The sequence below is a fragment of the Salvelinus alpinus genome, chromosome 4 (assembly GCF_045679555.1).
Source record: "Salvelinus alpinus chromosome 4, SLU_Salpinus.1, whole genome shotgun sequence".
In the NCBI taxonomy this organism is placed as follows: Eukaryota; Metazoa; Chordata; class Actinopteri; order Salmoniformes; family Salmonidae; genus Salvelinus; species Salvelinus alpinus.
The window spans coordinates 36,574,871-36,593,448 of NC_092089.1; the positions used below are offsets into that span (position 1 = coordinate 36,574,871).

The 18,578-nt window shown below is 43.7% G+C and overlaps 2 protein-coding genes, 1 long non-coding RNA gene and 1 pseudogene across 3 annotated transcripts; all 4 read left to right on the forward strand.

Annotated features, from left to right (window-relative positions):
• Positions 1-225: 225 nt before the first annotated feature.
• Positions 226-5,582, forward strand: LOC139572384 (heat shock cognate 71 kDa protein-like). Its single transcript, XM_071395130.1, has 9 exons — positions 226-383; positions 2,238-2,443; positions 2,726-2,931; positions 3,125-3,277; positions 3,388-3,943; positions 4,038-4,240; positions 4,352-4,550; positions 4,726-4,958; positions 5,172-5,582. The coding sequence occupies exons 2-9, from the start codon at positions 2,239-2,241 to the stop codon at positions 5,346-5,348; spliced, it is 1,932 nt and encodes a 643-aa protein (XP_071251231.1). The 5' UTR covers positions 226-383; position 2,238; the 3' UTR covers positions 5,349-5,582.
• Positions 5,583-6,657: 1,075 nt separating this feature from the next.
• LOC139572399 (chymotrypsin-like protease CTRL-1) lies at positions 6,658-10,383 on the forward strand. Its single transcript, XM_071395152.1, has 7 exons — positions 6,658-6,711; positions 6,984-7,084; positions 8,823-8,902; positions 9,030-9,111; positions 9,260-9,440; positions 9,596-9,726; positions 9,999-10,383. Exons 1-7 carry the CDS (start codon positions 6,660-6,662, stop codon positions 10,158-10,160), a joined length of 789 nt encoding a protein of 262 aa, XP_071251253.1. The 5' UTR covers positions 6,658-6,659; the 3' UTR covers positions 10,161-10,383.
• Positions 10,384-14,502: 4,119 nt separating this feature from the next.
• LOC139572419 (uncharacterized) lies at positions 14,503-18,384 on the forward strand. The gene is made up of 2 exons (XR_011674411.1): positions 14,503-14,607; positions 17,380-18,384. It is a non-coding gene; the product is annotated as an uncharacterized lncRNA (long non-coding RNA).
• On the forward strand, positions 14,813-18,384 carry LOC139572395 (chemerin-like receptor 1; annotated as a pseudogene).
• Positions 18,385-18,578: the final 194 nt, after the last annotated feature.

Below are 18,578 nucleotides of genomic sequence, written 5' to 3' on the forward strand. Positions count from 1 at the left end.
ACATTTTTTTAAATAAAACAGGAATTAAGATAAAGTGTAGAGAGAAAATACAATCGTCTTTTCTAATTTCTATTCACTGAAAAAGGGCTAACAGCAATTCAGCGCCTATACCAGATACAGTTAGTTGGCTAGCACTGAATGGGCACATGCAGGCAGCTACGTGGGCCTAGAACTTTCTCTGGCTGAGTCACCTGATTCCCTGATGGAATCTCAGTGAGCCGTGTGCTGTCTGTCTGTGGTTATATACTCTGGAGAGACGTGACACTCGTCCTCTTAGTCTTTCTGTCCAGGAAAGGGAGAGGAGTGCTTCAGTGGAATTGAGCAGCTGGTGTTCTGTGGTTTGTGTGGTAATCTTTGAAGCGTTGCACAACTGACTGAGCAAGGTAACTCCTTTTCTAAGAAGCGTTGCATTCAGCTCTGCTTTTTCAGCTTGACTTGCCAGCTCCTGTCCAACTCAAGGGACATGACCCGACTCTCATAATGACACTAGCAAGCTTTATGTCAACTATTGGCTGTCGGAGGAGCATTAAGAAGTAGCATAAAGCTTATCTCATTGTTTAAGCAGTGTTTTTTTAAGTAGCATGAAGCCAAAAGTTATTGTAAAGCCTGTTTGAATGATTTGTCTTGCATGACTTTCTGTTTCTGGGCACACATGTTCTCCAGTGTCCACTGACATGCTTGACCAGTGGAAGTTGTGCCTGTAATCCCTTTGTGTCATGCCTGGTCTCACTGTATGTCACAAACACTGTCATAGTGTCACACACCACACCCAATGGTGTCAGCTCTGTCCATGTGCTTGATCCATGCTTGATGCTTCTCTGTCAGTTTGAACACTAATCATGCACATATGCAATATACGCAGCTGATCTAAATATGGGTACAGTGGTATGTATGGTATGCTTAGCACCGATAGTTATTAGATACGTTTTTAAAAAAATAGATAAAAAGGATGCTAACAAGAGTTTGTTCAAATTAAATGAATATACCAGTAGTAACAGAATTAGATCATAAGTGATAAGGAACTTACCAGTAGTTTGTGTGAGGTGGCTTTGTCTATTTAATCCATCCCGAATATGAGAAATGCTACTTTTATCCTTTCACAAGAATACAGTGAGTGGCTGTATAACATAATAGGTACAGTATTTACATGCCAAACATAAAATAAAAAATATTACGATAAAATATTTGGGCCTCACCACATGATCTGGCCCTGTCTAGCATGTTCACCATTTCAACAATCCCCCCTTGTTTCCCCACTGAGTTAATGTATTAGTTAATTGTGAGGTAACATCTTTAAAATATATCATAGTTCCTTCTCCAGTAGTGAGGTTTGTAAGGCTTTTACTGTCATTACAGCCCAGGCCCATGTAAGTCGCTCTGGATAAGAGCGTCTGCTAAATGACTTAAATGTAAATGTAAAATAATAACTTTCATATTACACAATAGTGAAGTACAGTAGTAAGTATTTCAACAAGGTAACTGCCCAGTACATATGATATTGGCAAAGTCCAGTTTTACTTAACAGCTCCTTAATAATCACTTAATTTAATCCAACCCGTGTTCCAACAACAGATCTGTGAGCCATATTAATAGAATGTGTTGGTAGTTTGTGGGATTCAGCTGTTGGAAAAAAGCCACTGTGTTAATACATCACATTGACTTAGCCTGGCTGGTAACAGTTGGGTGTTGTATTGCCAGAATGATCTGTGGAGAGGGGAGAACAGGATGAGGGAGGGGAGGGTGAAGGAGGGTGACCTGTTGGCTCTGGTGGCATGCTACTGGTGGTACTGCTGCTTTAAGGAGTTGCGGTGTTGGTACCACTCCACTGGTTGGCATGTTGCCATGACAGCACTTTCTAGAACAGCTGAGCCCCGGGGATCACTTCCAATTTGGGGGCTCACGTGGGACTGCATCTGCTCTCTGTGAATGACAGGGAAGGAACACACACACTGTCAAAGACGTGCACGTGTGCGCGCATGCACATACATGAACATGATGACCTTTAACCCCAAAGGCCTTCAACACAAGTTGAAACATTTGACTGTTGTCATCCAACTACCTGTTGCTAGCTACTAATAACTGATAATATTCAAAAGAGAAGGTTTTATAACAATATTTTCTTCATGAAAAGTATCTTTCAACATTCTTGTATGATACTGTAGGCCTACGTAATCCTCAAATAATTCAAGTAATTCTCCTCTCACTAATGAACTCTAATTCTGGTCTTGTTGTTGCAGGATGTCTAAAGGACCAGCAGTAGGCATTGACCTGGGGACCACATACTCCTGTGTGGGCATCTTTCAGCATGGCAAGGTGGAGATCATCGCCAATGACCAGGGCAACAGAACCACACCCAGCTATGTGGCCTTCACCGACACGGAGAGGCTGATCGGTGACGCCGCCAAGAACCAGGTGGCCATGAACCCCACCAACACTGTGTTCGGTAAGCACATCACCTCACCTTGACACACAGTGGGTAGTTAGATGAAGCCTCTAGTGGACAAAGGGAACAGAATCAAGGTTTATTTTAAGCTCAGCGCTGTAGCCTCTTGCCTGTAGTTATCAGTAGTCCCCACTTGAGGGCCTAAAAGTACTAGATTTAAATCCATCAGCCTCGCCCCACTCCATTAGGGGGAAATGCAAAACTGACCTTAGACCAGTGTCCACAGACAAATTCATCCTACTCTTGAAAATCAACCCTACTCTGCCATCCCTGTGTCCAAAGATGCCAAGCGTCTAATTGGTCGTAAGTTTGATGATGCTGTGGTACAGTCGGACATGAAGCACTGGCCCTTCACAGTGGTGAGCGATGGTGGCAAACCCAAGATGGAGGTAGAGTACAAGGGAGAGAGGAAGACCTTTTTCCCTGAGGAGGTGTCCTCCATGGTGCTCACCAAGATGAAGGAGATCTCTGAAGCTTACCTGGGCAAGGTAGGGAGTCTGACTAACCAAATGAAAAAACACCTCAATTCTAAATCTACTCTTAGCTCCTACCCACTCCATGCACCCCATGTATGTTTGAAAAGATTGGATGGGTATACATTATATGTTAATAACTCAAACTGACAGTCTATTTAGGGATGATACACACTAGCTCTAACTAATAGTGTTTTCCCCTCTTCAGCCAGTGAACAATGCTGTCATCACAGTCCCTGCCTACTTCAACGACTCCCAGCGCCAAGCAACCAAAGATGCTGGAGTGATCTCTGGACTCAATGTCCTGCGCATCATCAACGAGCCCACCGCTGCAGCCATCGCCTATGGCCTGGACAAGAAGGTACAGAAACCCCAAAACAAACAAAAAAACACTGGGTTGTATGGCTCACACTAGGTCTGCTTGATTAGTCCTTTGAAAGTCCGACTGACTTAATTGCTCTCCCTTATCAGGTCGGCGGTGAGCGCAACGTCCTGATCTTCGACCTGGGCGGCGGCACCTTTGACGTGTCCATCCTGACCATCGAGGATGGCATCTTTGAGGTCAAGTCCACTGCTGGCGACACCCACCTGGGAGGCGAGGACTTCGACAACCGCATGGTCAGCCACTTCATCGGTGAGTTTAAGCGTAAATTCAAGAAGGACATCAGCGGCAACAAGCGGGCAGTGCGGCGCCTGCGCACTGCCTGTGAGCGGGCCAAGCGCACCCTCTCCTCCAGCACCCAAGCCAGCATCGAGATTGACTCCCTCTATGAGGGTGCCGACTTCTACACCTCCATTACCAGGGCTCGCTTTGAGGAGCTCAACGCTGACCTGTTCCGCGGTACCCTGGAACCTGTGGAGAAGTCTATGAGAGATGCCAAAATGGACAAGGCCCAGATACACGACATCGTCCTGGTGGGAGGCTCCACACGTATCCCCAAGATCCAGAAGCTTCTGCAGGACTTATTCAATGGCCGAGACCTCAACAAGAGCATCAACCCTGATGAGGCTGTGGCTTATGGTGCCGGTAGGTATCACACTGTGTGTTGCAGGAATATCTCACTGTGTCAAGTGTATGTGATTCAATGTTTCATCCAACATCTCCTCTCTGTCCTCCACAGCTGTGCAAGCTGCCATCTTAGCCGGTGACAAGTCAGAGAACGTGCAGGACCTGCTGCTGCTGGACGTCACACCCCTGTCCCTGGGTATTGAGACAGCCGGAGGTGTCATGACCGTGCTCATCAAGAGGAACACCACCATCCCCACCAAGCAGACCCAGACCTTCACAACATACTCAGAAAACCAACCCGGAGTGCTCATCCAGGTGAGTCTTTTATCAGCTGTACAAGGCCAACGTTTGTGTAAAGTAGTCAGATCACCTATACCCTCTGTGATTCTATCTGGTATTAATCCATTCCCACAATTTCTTTCTCAGGTGTATGAGGGGGAGAGAGCCATGACCAAGGACAACAATATCCTCGGCAAGTTTGAGCTCACCGGAATCCCCCCTGCCCCCAGGGGCGTCCCCCAGATCGAGGTGACCTTTGACATTGACGCCAACGGCATCCTCAATGTGTCTGCGGTGGACAAGAGCACCGGCAAGGAGAACAAGATCACCATCACCAATGACAAAGGTATGCCTCCTTAACCTTGAACCTCACGACATGATCAAAGGTCTTATTGTTTTCCAACCCTTTCCTCAAAGAAAAGAGTCCCAAAAAGAAAGAGAGACAACAGGAACGAGTAGGAGATAATGAATATGTCACATATGGAAAAATATATGTGATGTCTGTATCTTGTCATCCCCAGGACGTCTGACCAAGGAGGACATTGAGCGCATGGTGCAAGAGGCTGACCAGTACAGGGCTGAGGACGAGGCTCAGAAGGAGAAGGTCACAGCTAAGAACTCACTGGAGTCCCTGGCCTTCAACATGAAGAGCACCGTGGACGACGAGAAGCTTGCGGAAAAGATCAGCCCGGAGGACAAGAAGACCATCGTGGACAAGTGCAACGAAGTTATCTCCTGGCTGGACAGGAACCAGGTAAACCACAGGTGGCTGGTCTAGAGTTCCACCTAGATTGAGTGTTCTTAGTGCAACATCAGTTGGTTAGCAATGGTTTCACATTGATGCATTTCCTCCCATGGTAAAAGTAGGCTACACAGTAAGTAAATCATATAAGATAGACTATTGTGATCACCACCTGTGTCTCTTACCCTTTCATACTCTCTCGTCTCTCCCCTTGTCTTTATCTAGACGGCAGAGAAGGATGAGTATGAGCACCAGCAGAAGGAGCTGGAGAAGGTGTGTAACCCCATCATTACCAATCTGTATCAGGGTACCGGAGGCCCGCCAGGAGGTATGCCTGGAGGTTTCCCTGGAGGTGCTGGAGCTGGCTCTTCCTCTGGTCCAACCATCGAGGAGGTAGACTAAAATCCCTGACCTCTACAGGAGAGAATCCACATCCTGTCCACATCTCAGCTCCCAGGCTTCACACAACACCTACTGCAGACCTGGCTTGTGTCATCACTTCTCTTATTGAGAACATCCTGTGTAATATTTATATCTACGGCAGGCTCCTACAGCTTTGTACTGTTGTGCAGTTCACACAACCTTCACTTTTATCAGATTGAATATATCACAACCAATAAAGCTGGATTCTGATAAGCATTTTTTGTGTTTTTCTTTAACCTCCCACCAAATACCCTCCCTGAGGTTTGAGATGACAAATGCATTTTGTACATTAACAGAGTTAAGAGTTAATGTACATTAACAGAGTCACAAAGTGCTTAAAGTCTTATAAACTTGTATGAACATCTGCACTATTGCTCATCAGAAAAGTTCCCTCAAAAGTGACATTCATCTTGTAGCAATCTTATTATGAAGAAGTAGAAATAGGTATGTATGTGATTATGATGTGTGAAGACAGCACCATGTGCAGATTCAGATTTTGTTCCTGACTGGTTGATAAACTTGTCTCTTTCTAAAAATGTAATGGGATAAGTTCCTATTTTCTGGAGGTTTTCTCAGTGGCCTCATCCTCATGGTGGTGGGTCCTCTGTTACAACCCTCAAATGTAGTGACATTTTAAATGTGTCAAAGTATGAACTTGAATAGCAATGTGAACACATGTCCTTACTGCTACTTTGTATAGATTAATAAATCCCAATAGCTTCCTTTCTTAATAAAATAAATGTTTCTGTCACAAAGAGCTCCATAAAACATATGATCTGAATCCATAATGTTAATCAAGTGTTTTGTTTTTGATTGTTTTGCTGTCATGTACGGCTGCATAGAAACAGAATGGTCTGACCATGGTTTTCCACCCTGCTCGTGGGATTGCAACACACGGTTACAAGATGTTATTGTACTGCCCATCATCAGAACTCCAATTGGACAGCGTGATAAGAAACCATAAAAATAGGCATCAAGGGCATTTCAGAGGACCAAATTTGGGGTCTGGGCATATATTCCACTCAGCATAAAGATACAGAATTATGACTTTCCCTGGAATCCTTGTGCAAAGCCTTGTTTGCTTAGGCCTAGCCTACATAGAGTACAGTGCACTACATGGCAAACACAAGCGTGTATTTGACTGTCCCTGAGGCGTGAGAATTTCCCACCTGTTCCACCAGCTCTATCAGACCTTGGGGGAACCCGTGGGTGAGTGGGAGACATGACTGATGGGCCTGCCAGGGTATAAGAGGGAGAGGGACAAAGAGACGTCAAGCAGTCTCATACTCTATGGCCATGCTCTGGATCGTCAGCTGTCTCGCTTTGGTGGCCTCAGCCCTGGGTGAGTGGTGTCATCATCAACGTCTGGTAACATGAACTGATTTGATCTTTTTGATCCTTTATTTATTCACATAGGTAAGTCCTATTGAGATGAATAGCTAAAAGAAGCCCTGGCCAAGAAGGAGGTGAAGTGTTGTATTATACTTTGGTAGTTACTGAAGGCATGTCAGTCCATACTCTGAGGCCAATCAAAACTATGTAGGACTTTGGTCAAAAGTGGTGCACTAAATATGAGGATAGGGTGTTGTTTGAGACTGTGTGTTTGTGCCCTAGGTTGCGGAGTGCCTAGCATCCCGCCGCAGGTGAGCGGCTTGAAGATTGTGAACGGACAGAACGCCGTATCTGGCTCCTGGCCCTGGCAAGTGTCACTTCAGGTATCCCCATTTCCACTCTTTCATTCTATACATTGTTTTTTCAAACCACAATGCTGTAATCACTGATGATTCTTGTTAGCCATTTACATGTATGCTGGAAATGTTGGGAAGTGCTGTCTTCACATTATGGAAAGACCAATGCTATCAATCTACTGTCTTCACATTATGGTCAGACCCATACTATCAATCTACTGTCTTCACATTATGGTCAGACCCATGCTATCAATCTACTGTCTTCACATTATGGTCAGACCCATACTATCAATCTACTGTCTTCACATTATGGTCAGACCAATACTATCTATCTACTGTCTTCACATTATGGTCAGACCCATACTATCTATCTACTGTCTTCACATTATGGTCAGACCCATACTATCTATCTACTGTCTTCACATTATGGTCAGACCCATACTATCAATCTACTGTCTTCACATTATGGTCAGACCCATGCTATCAATCTACTGTCTTCACATTATGGTCAGACCCATACTATCAATCTACTGTCTTCACATTATGGTCAGACCCATGCTATCAATCTACTGTCTTCACATTATGGTCAGACCAATACTATCTATCTACTGTCTTCACATTATGGTCAGACTCATACTATCAATCTACTGTCTTCACATTATGGTCAGACCCATACTATCTATCTACTGTCTTCACATTATGGTCAGACCCATGCTATCAATCTACTGTCTTCACATTATGGTCAGACCAATACTATCTATCTACTGTCTTCACATTATGGTCAGACCCATACTATCAATCTACTGTCTTCACATTATGGTCAGACCAATACTATCTATCTACTGTCTTCACATTATGGTCAGACCCATACTATCAATCTACTGTCTTCACATTATGGTCAGACCCATACTATCTATCTACTGTCTTCACATTATGGTCAGACCCATGCTATCAATCTACTGTCTTCACATTATGGTCAGACCAATACTATCTATCTACTGTCTTCACATTATGGTCAGACCCATACTATCAATCTACTGTCTTCACATTATGGTCAGACCAATACTATCTATCTACTGTCTTCACATTATGGTCAGACCAATACTATCTATCTACTGTCTTCACATTATGGTCAGACCCATACTATCTATCTACTGTCTTCACATTATGGTCAGACCCATACTATCTATCTACTGTCTTCACATTATGGTCAGACCCATACTATCTATCTACTGTCTTCACATTATGGTCAGACCCATACTATCAATCTACTGTCTTCACATTATGGTCAGACCCATACTATCTATCTACTGTCTTCACATTATGGTCAGACCCATACTATCAATCTACTCTCTTCACATTGTGGTCAGACCCATACTATCAATCTACTGTCTTCAGATTATGGTCAGACCCATACTATCAATCTACTGTCTTCACATTATGGTCAGACCCATACTATCTATCTACTGTCTTCACATTATGGTCAGACCCATACTATCTATCTACTGTCTTCACATTATGGTCAGACCAATACTATCTATCTACTGTCTTCACATTATGGTCAGACCAATACTATCTATCTACTGTCTTCACATTATGGTCAGACCAATACTATCTATCTACTGTCTTCACATTATGGTCAGACCAATACTATCTATCTACTCTCTTCACATTATGGTCAGACCCATACTATCTATCTACTGTCTTCACATTATGGTCAGACCCATACTATATACTGTCTTCCACCTCTCCCTTTCTCCTTCAGGATGCCTCTGGATTCCACTTCTGTGGAGGCTCCCTAATCAGCCAGAACTGGGTTGTCACTGCTGCCCATTGCCGTGTCACGTAAGTGCATTTAATTCCATAGTGCTTTATTAGCACCATGTTCATAAGTACATTTTGCATTCCTCTTAGTTTCACTCAGATGAGCTGTGTTCATTCATACACACTGTAATCTGTTTTCTCCCTCCAGTCCTGGCCGTCACCATGTGATCCTGGGAGAGCACGATCGTCAATCCAATGCTGAGCCGATCCAGGTCAAAAGCATCTCCAGGGTAAGTCCAGGAGCCTGGGGAGAGATCCACTCACTTAACCTCAACATGCCTGCCTGCTTCATAGGTTTTACCAGAGTTCTGAGATTCTGTTCACTTTCGAAGATTAATCACTTCACTATGTGTCTACATCTTTCCTTGATCCCTGTAGGCTATCACCCACCCCTACTACAACAGCCAGAACTTTAACAACGACGTGACCCTGCTGAAGCTGTCCTCCCCTGTCCAGATCACCGCCCGCGTGTCCCCTGTGTGCCTGGCCACCTCCAGCACCTCCTTCCCCTCTGGAACCCGCTGTGTCACCACTGGCTGGGGCAAGACTGGCACCACCTGTGAGTGGCCACACAAGCTACTGAACCATTATTGATACATGATAGATTTACAGTTAATACAAGAGTATGTGCAAATGGATGCCAATGTTTCCACCACAGCTTTCATTAGAGCACTGAGCTCCTTCCTAACCATGTCCCCTGACCCCCGTCCCCAGCAAGCCCCCGTATCCTCCAGCAGGTGGCCCTTCCTCTGCTGAGCCCTGCTCAGTGCAAGCAGTACTGGGGCCAGAACAGGATCACTGACGCCATGATCTGCGCCGGAGCCTCCGGAGTGTCCTCTTGCCAGGTAACTGACTGTACTCCTGGAGCAAGTTGAGACTACCTTTCTCCAGTCAGTTACTGAACATTTCTCTCTAATCACTCTGGTATCATTTTGTCCGGCAATAACCTTTCCCCCAACACACGCGCCATCTTAAAGCGCCAGATACAGATTTGTTTAACCAAAATCTCTGGCAATGGCATGACAATGGAGGTCAGATAGGCCACCACTCGGCCCCTATTACAATAGTCTCCACCAGTGCCAGTGCTCCTAACCTGTCCCTTCTTCTCCATCTCCAGGGTGATTCTGGCGGTCCTCTGGTGTGTCAGAGCAGTGGTGTGTGGTTTCAGGTGGGTATCGTGTCCTGGGGCACCACCAACTGCAACGTCAGTACCCCTGCCGTCTACTCCCGTGTCGCCTACCTGCGTGGCTGGATTGACCAGACTGTCGCATCCAACTAGAGTCACAGTGGACCCCAGCTGCCATAGCAGCCATGTCTCTGCACACAAACTCTTCTTCCTGCAAACAGTGGTCCCACAGACGAGTGTTTGATGTCATACAGGCTTTCCCATCAGCTAGTGACATTTCAACATGTCTCATGCACAGCCGCTCACTGTGTCGCCACCGTCTAATTGTTTTCAATATAACTGAAAAAGATGCATTAAATTAAAGTTGTATAAAGAAGTTGTTTCTGTTTGAAGTCAGAACAGTGCCGAGAGACCACTCAGGAAAAACAATCATCAACAAAACACACACAACAAAAACGTAGCATTCATTAATAGTAACCCTTGGAGTCTTACTAAAACACATTTGGCACAGTTATTTTTTTTAATGTGTGAACTGTCCTGGGGAAAGTAAAGCTTTTTTCCCAAAAACTTTTCCCCAGACAGCAAATATGGAAAGATTTTAAAAACATGTCAAGCAAGCAAGCCATACCAGGGTTACATATTTTCCTGGTATTTTACAAATGTTCCATCCCGAAAATAAATGACTTGTCACATGACGAACCCGGTATTTCATGCCAAAACCAGAAGTGCCATTCTAAAATATATAAAGAATATAAATGTCTGGATTTGATTAGAGCTTTGATCAGCATGAACATCCAAGCCTGATGAGCCATACATCAAAGACATTTTATGATCCCAAACCCAAAAAAGTACAAATGATAGTGCCATTATCTAATACATTGTTTATGATATAGGCTACTACACATTACACAAAAACATAAAAGCCAATAGATGTATACATGCTCTCTTGGGTAAATAAAAGGAAACAAGCTCTAGTAGCCTAATCTTTTTGAGTGTGGACTGTATTAGTATACTGTATTGTATTATAAGGACTGGAATTACAGACCTCATTCAAAACATGAAGCTGGGAGAGAACGTGATGCTGGTGCAGGACATGAGGTCTACAAAGTCACAATTATATTTGGAAATATAATATGGCCTATTTTAAAATGTGTATAATTTGCAGGCTGACATATATACCTTTCATAATATTTCCTCTAATGTTTTAACATGTGTGTAATAGCCTACCTCCTCTTTCTCCATTGTGGCGTCATTCCTTCTTTGCTTTCAACAGTTAAATGAAATACGGTTTGTTGTCCTTATCTTCGCCATTGTAATGACATCCTTGAATAATAAATATAGGACTAGAATAAGATGCAGATGGCTCTCTATTCACTCCACAAAGATTGACCAGTTATGGGTCTGGATAAATAACTGCCAGAGCCTACCATCATGCATTCTCTCTTCTTTTAAACTCCTTGTGAGTTCTATTGGATGCTGTAGGCCTATTTAACATTCAGCAAACAAGAGACTGCATCCCTCTTCAAATATTCTACTGATAGTCTAATAATGCTTAAAAAAATATCCAGCAAGCTATTATTCTAGTCTAGCTTTTCCTGGGACTCCAAGAGCTAAGGAGCATTTTTTTAAGGAGAGGCCAGCGGAGCGTTGGTGTGGATTATGCAAGTGACAGAGCTATAAATTAGAAGCTTAGCCTATGCATAACCCATCATTCATTAGCTAAATAAGGCTAATACTGCATTTAATTTATTACCTGAAAGAGGTAGGCTCAAAGATATATAGGCTATAGAGTGAATTCGGAAAGTATTCAGACTCCTTCCCTTTGTCCACATTTTGTTACGTTACATACTTATTCTAAAATTTGATTATATAAAAAATCATCATCTACACACAATACCCCATAGTGACAAAGTAAAAACAGATTTAGAAATGTTTGCTAATTTATTACAAATTAACAGGAATAGCTTATTTAGTATTCAGACCCTTTGCTATGAGACTCAAAATTGAGCTCAGGTGCATCCTGCTTCCATTGATCATCCTTGAGATGTTTCTACAAATTGATTGGAGTCCACCTGTGGGTAAATTCAATTGATTGAACATAATTTGGAATGGCAAACACCTGCCTATATAAGGTCCCACAGTTGACAGTGCATGTCAGAGCAAAAACCAAGCCATGCGGTCGAAGTAATTGTCTGTAGAGCTCCGAGATAGGTTTGGGTTGAGGCACAGATCTGGGGAAGGGTACCAAAACATTTCTGCAGCATTGAAGGTTCCCAAGAACAGTGGCCTCCATCATTCTTAAATTGAAGAAGTTTGGAACCTAAAGACTCTTCCTAGAGCTGGCCGTCCGGCCAAACTCAGAAATCAGGCGAGAAGGGCCTTGATCAGGGAAGTGACCAAGAACCTGATGGTCCCTCTGACAGAGCTCCAGAGTTCCTCTGTGGAGATGGGAGAACCTTCCAGAAGGACAACCATCTCTGCAGCACTCCACCAATAAGGACTCTATGGTAGAGTGGCCAGATAGAAGCCGCTCCTCAGTAAAAGGCAAGACAGCCTGTTTGGAGTTTGCCAAAAGGCACCTAAAGGACTCTCACACCATGAGAAACAAGATTCTCTGGTCTGATTGAACTCTTTGGACCGAATGCCAAGCGTCATGTCTGGAGGAAACCTGGCACCACCCCTACAGTGAAGCATGGTGGGGGCAGCATCATGCTGCAGTGATGTTTTTCACCAGCAGGGACTGGGAGGCTAGTCAGGATCGAGGGAAAGATGAACAGGGCAAAGTACAGAGATCCTTGGTGAAGTCCTGAGCGCTCTGGAGCAGGTTGTCAGACTGGGGAGGTTTACCTTCCAACAGGACAACGACCCTAAACACACAGCCAAGACAACGCAGGAGTGGCTTCGGGACAAGTCTCTGAATGTCCTTGAGTGGCCCAGCCAGAGCTCGGACTTGAACCCGATTGAACATCTCTGGAGTGACCAGAAAAAAGCTGTGCAGCGATACTCCCCATCCAACCTGGCAGAGTTTGAGAGGATCTGCAGAGAAGAATGGGAGAAACTCCCCAAATACAGGTGTGCCAAGCTTTTAGTGTCATACCAAAGAAGACTGGAGGCTGTAATCACTGCCAAAGGTGCTTCAACAAAGTACTGAGTAAAGGGTCTGAATATTTGTGAATTTGAGATTATTCTTTTTTGCAAACATTTCTAAAAAAACAATTTTTGCTTTGTCATTATGGAGTAGTGTGTGTAGATTGATGAGGGGGGGAAAACTATTTATCAATTTTAGAATAAGGCTGTAAAATAACATGTGGAAAAAGTCAAGGGGTCGGAATACATTCTGAGTGCACTGTACAGCATATATCAATCTTGACCAGGATTAGGCATATCTATTTTGGATGCAATTTGAATGGAATTGATGGAGCGAGAAAGACAGTGTTTGCAAACGCACTCACTTAAAGTAACAATATTCAAGTGATAGGCTGTTTTAGAACTCTGTAGCTGAAATTTAAAAAATGCATCTTAATATAAAAAAAAAAATCAGCCCCCCAGACTCCAGATGGAGAAGTGTAAATTGGACTGCATTCAGTCCTTATATTACTGTGGCATAGGCTATGTTGAGGCAAATGTAGTCCTACCTTTCACAAGAAAAAAAAGTTACCATGATGAGATGCATGCATTGTGAACTGCGCTCCATACTGAAAAGCATTGATGATTGATAATGCAGATAGCAGAGTAGTGTAAAGTACTTTAGTAAAAATACTTTAAAGTACTACTTAAGTACTTTTTGGGGGTATCAGTACTTTATTTTGATACTTGTATTTTTGGCAACTTTTACTTCACTACATTCCTAAATAAAATAATGTACTTTTTACTCCATACATCTTCCCTGACACCCAGAAGTACTCGTTACATTTTGACAGGAAAATGGTCCTGACCTTATCAAGAGAATATCCCTGGTCATCCCTACTGCATCTGATCTGGTGGACTCACTAAACACGCATACTTTGTTTGTAAATTATGTCTGAGTGTTGGAGATGCCCTGGTTTTCCGACAATAAAAAAAATAAAAAAATTGTGCTGTCTGGTTTGCTTAATATAAAGGAATTTGAAATGATTCATACTTTTACTTTTGATACTTAAGTATTTTTAAAACCAAATACTTTTAGACTTTTATTCAAGTAGTATTTTACTGGCTGACTTTCACTTTTACTTGAGTCCTTTTCTATTAGGGTATCTTTACTTTTACTCAAGTATGACAATTGAGTACTTTTCCCAGAGAAGCCAGATTTAGATATGGCATATATTTAAGAATTCCATTTCACATCATGCTGAGCCTGTTTATTATAATTTACCGGTTTCTCAGTTATTTATACTGGGGAAATGGAGTAGGTTGGGTGGTAAATCTCGGTAACCCAGTTCCTGTTATTCAACCCAAAGCAATACCATGTTCAAATATGAATAAAAGGCACTTTAAACATAGAGGATGTTTGGAGAGAAAGGGAGGGAGGCAGAGTGCGACAGCGCGCGCGAGAGAGAGCGGTTTCATTTGTGGTGGGAGAGAGTGGATGATATTCATTGCATAGAGAATAGGATGGAAATGGGTAAGACGCTTTAGTCTTATTTTCTACCCTTATGATCTCTGACCCCGGATGCTTTAACTTGTCATTCAGACTTATGCTTCATTTGTAGAAGTAGAGTTTCATGACAAACATGCAATTCTTAATGTCATCTCAATTTGTCAGTTGCTTTATACTCATACTTTTCAGAAACTCATATGCATTAGAATTGTTGCATTGTGTGAATAAAGACCATATGAGGGCGAAGTCATGTACTAAATGTCTTCTATAAATCTAATGACTTTATTTGTTTCAAGTCCTACCTGGTCATAGGTGGGAAATTTATAAAAACTGGGGTAACAAATTACCAAAATGTAACCTTTTCTCTTTTCCCCCCATTCCATTGGGCCATTTCTTGTGAATAATTTATCCAAATAAACAAATAGATATTTAAGGCTCATCTATAGCAGTGCAGTAGACGTGTGCAAAATTACACAACATATGCACCATTTTGCAAGATACTGACATCCCTTGAAAATGACTTTCAGTTAACATCCGTTTCAAATGATCTCTTCTAGAAAAGTCTGATGACCAGCACTGTATTTCAGATTACAATGTGTCAGAGCCTAAAAGACAATTGGTAATATTTTTTATTTCAGAAAACTCTACCATGTTATATTCCGATGTGACAACTGGGATGGACTCTGTCTTGGACACAAGGCACCTGGACATAATATCTCTGGTTGTCTACTGTGTGGCGTTTGTGCTTGGCCCCATTGGCAACGGCTTGGTGATCTACGTGACGAGCGACAGTATAAAGAAGACTGTCAACTCTGTTTGGTTCCTCAATCTGGCCTTGGCTGACTTCCTCTTCACTTCGTTTCTGCTCCTCTATATCATCAACATCGCCCGTGGCTATGATTGGCCTTTCGGTGACATCCTTTGCAAGTTAAACAGCATGGTGAATGTGCTCAACATGTTTGCCAGCATCTTCCTCCTGGCGGCCATCAGTCTGGACAACTGTGTGTCCACGTGGGTGGTTGTGTGGGCCCATAACAAGTGCACGCCAGGCAGGGCCGAGGTCATCTGTGTGGGGATCTGGCTAGCCTCATTGGTCTGCAGCCTCCCGTTCACCATCTTTCGGCAGATCATGCACTATGGTAATAGGACAATGTGCAGTTATTAATTTTCCCATGATTCTTCCACCTACAGGAACATGATTGTGTTCCGCTTCCTGCTGGGCTTTCTCATCCCATTCCTGGTCACCATAGCCTCTTACATTGCCATATGGATACGCGCCAGGCGCCTTCAGAGAGGAACAACGCGCAAATCCCTCCGGATCATTGTCTCCGTTGTCCTGGCTTTCTTCATCTGCTGGATGCCCTTCCACGTCTTACAGTTTCTGGACATCATGACAAATGGCAGCCCAGGCCTCAACCTGGTCGTGCATATCGGAATTCCCCTGTCCGCTAGCCTGGCATTCCTCAACAGCTGCCTGAACCCCATCCTGTACGTCTTCATGTGTGACGAGTTCCAGAAGAAGCTGCGTCAGTCCGTGCTGCTTGTATTCGAGAACGCTTTTGCAGAGGACCATGGGATGAACTTTGTGTCATCAACGCGCTCCCTGAGCTCCCATCTCTCCCGGATCTCCCATTAAGTCTGAGTCTCTGACTCCAGGAGAAGGACATTTACGCCTCACTGGTGACCAGTCTGATGGTAAAGTGGAAACCGAGGTGTGAGATGTCTGCAAAAGACAGGGCTAGTACATCTGTATTACAGTGTAATTTGACTGTATCTATACAGTAGTTAAAGCACTAAAAAAAGCACGAAATAAACGTCAGTTAGTGCTAAATACGGCTGCTAGAATCCTGACTAGAACCAAAAAATTTGATCATATTACTCCAGTGCTAGCCTCCCTACACTGGCTTCCTGTTAAGGCAAGGGCTGATTTCAAGGTTTTACTGCTAACCTACAAAGCATTACATGGGCTTGCTCCTACCTATCTTTCCGAATTGGTCCTGCCGTACATACCTACACGTACGCTACGGTCACAAGACGCAGGCCTCCTAATTGTCCCTAGAATTTCTAAGCAAACAGCTGGAGGCAGGGCTTTCTCCTATAGAGCTCCATTTTTATGGAATGGTCTGCCTACCCATGTGAGAGACGCAGACTCGGTCTCAACCTTTAAGTCTTTACTGAAGACTCATCTCAGTAGGTCATATGATTGAGTGTAGTCTGGCCCAGGAGTGGGAAGGTGAATGGAAAGGCTCTGGAGCAACGAACTGCCCTTGCTGTCTCTGCCTGGCCGGTTCCCCTCTCTCCACTGGGATTCTCTGCCTCAAACCCTATTACAGGGGCTGAGTCACTGGCTTACTGGTGCTCTTCCATGCCATCCCTAGGAGGGGTGCGTCACTTGAGTGGGTTGAGTCACTGACGTGAGCTTCCTGTCTGGGTTGGCGCCCCCCCCTTGGGTTGTGCCGTGGCGGAGATCTTTGTGGGCTATACTCGGCCTTGTCTCAGGATGGTAAGTTGGTGGTTGAAGATATCCCTCTAGTGGTGTGGGGGCTGTGCTTTGGCAAAGTGGGTGGGGTTATATCCTGCCTGTTTGGCCCTGTCCGGGGAATTCATCGGATGGGGCCACAGTGTCTCCTGACCCCTCCTGCCTCAGCCTCCGGTATTTATGCTGCAGTAGTTTGTGTCGGGGGGCTAGGGTCAGTTTGTTATATCTGGAGTATTTCTCCTGTCTTATCCGGTGTCCCGTGTGAATTTAAGTATGCACTCTCTAATCCTCTCTTTCTTTCTTTCTCTCTCTCGGAGGACCTGAGCCCTAGGACCATGCCTCAGGACTACCTGGCATGATGACTCCTTGCTGTCTCCAGTCCACCTGGCCGTGCTGCTGCTCCAGTTTCAACTGTTCTGCCTGCGGCTATGGAACCCTGACCTGTTCACCGGACGTGCTACCTGTCCCAGACCTGCTGTTTTCAACTCTCTAGAGACAGCAGGAGCAGTAGAGATAGTCTTAATGATCGGCTATGAAAAGCCAAATGAAATTTACTCCTGAGGTGCTGACTTGTTGCACCCTCGACAACTACTGTGATTATTATTATTTGACCATGCTGGTCATTTATGAACATTTGAACATCTTGGCCATGTTCTGTTATAATCTCCACCCGGCACAGCCAGAAGAGGACTGGCCACCCCTCATAGCCTGGTTCCTCTCTAGGTTTCTTCCTAGGTTTGGGCCTTTCTAGGGAGTTTTTCCTAGCCACTGTGCTTCTACACCTGCATTGCTTGCTGTTTGGGGTTTTAGGCTGGGTTTCTGTACAGCACTTTGAGATATCAGCTGATGTAAGAAGGGCTATATAAATACATTTGATTTGTAGTTATGAGACTTGAAATGGTCAGTAGTTGTGGTCATTGTGGTTTTCATGGTGGTATTAATCAAATCAATCAATTGTCTTTTATAAAGCCCTTTTTACATCAGTTGTCACAATGTGCTTTACAGATACCCCGCCTAAAACCTCAAAGTGCAAGCAATGCAAATGCAGTTACCGGATTTAACTTCTAATGTTATAGTGATGTTATGTTGAAGTTATGGGGATTTTATGTTGACGTTATGGGGAAATGGGGACATTATCACACACACAAATAGAAAACACTCCTAAACCTCTAATTTAAAAATCTTACAAGACTGTTCGACCAGACGGATCTATTAACTGAAGGTATTTTGGTATTAAAATTTTAAAAAGACTCTAATGTCATTTATTAATTTCTTTGTTTATATTTTGCGTGTAGCTAATATAAAAGAGTTGACTCCTAAAAGGACTCTTCGTAAGTGTTTTTCTTTGGTCAGATAAAGGTTTTTACTTCAGACGACATTCCTTTGTGATCCAAAACAAACAGAACATTTATTGCCTGTATGTGATTGATATCTTGGACCTGCAGATGACAAGATCCTTCTGAAAAACTCTCTGCCAAAATAACTGCTGTGGAGAAATCCTTTGAATTAAATTTCA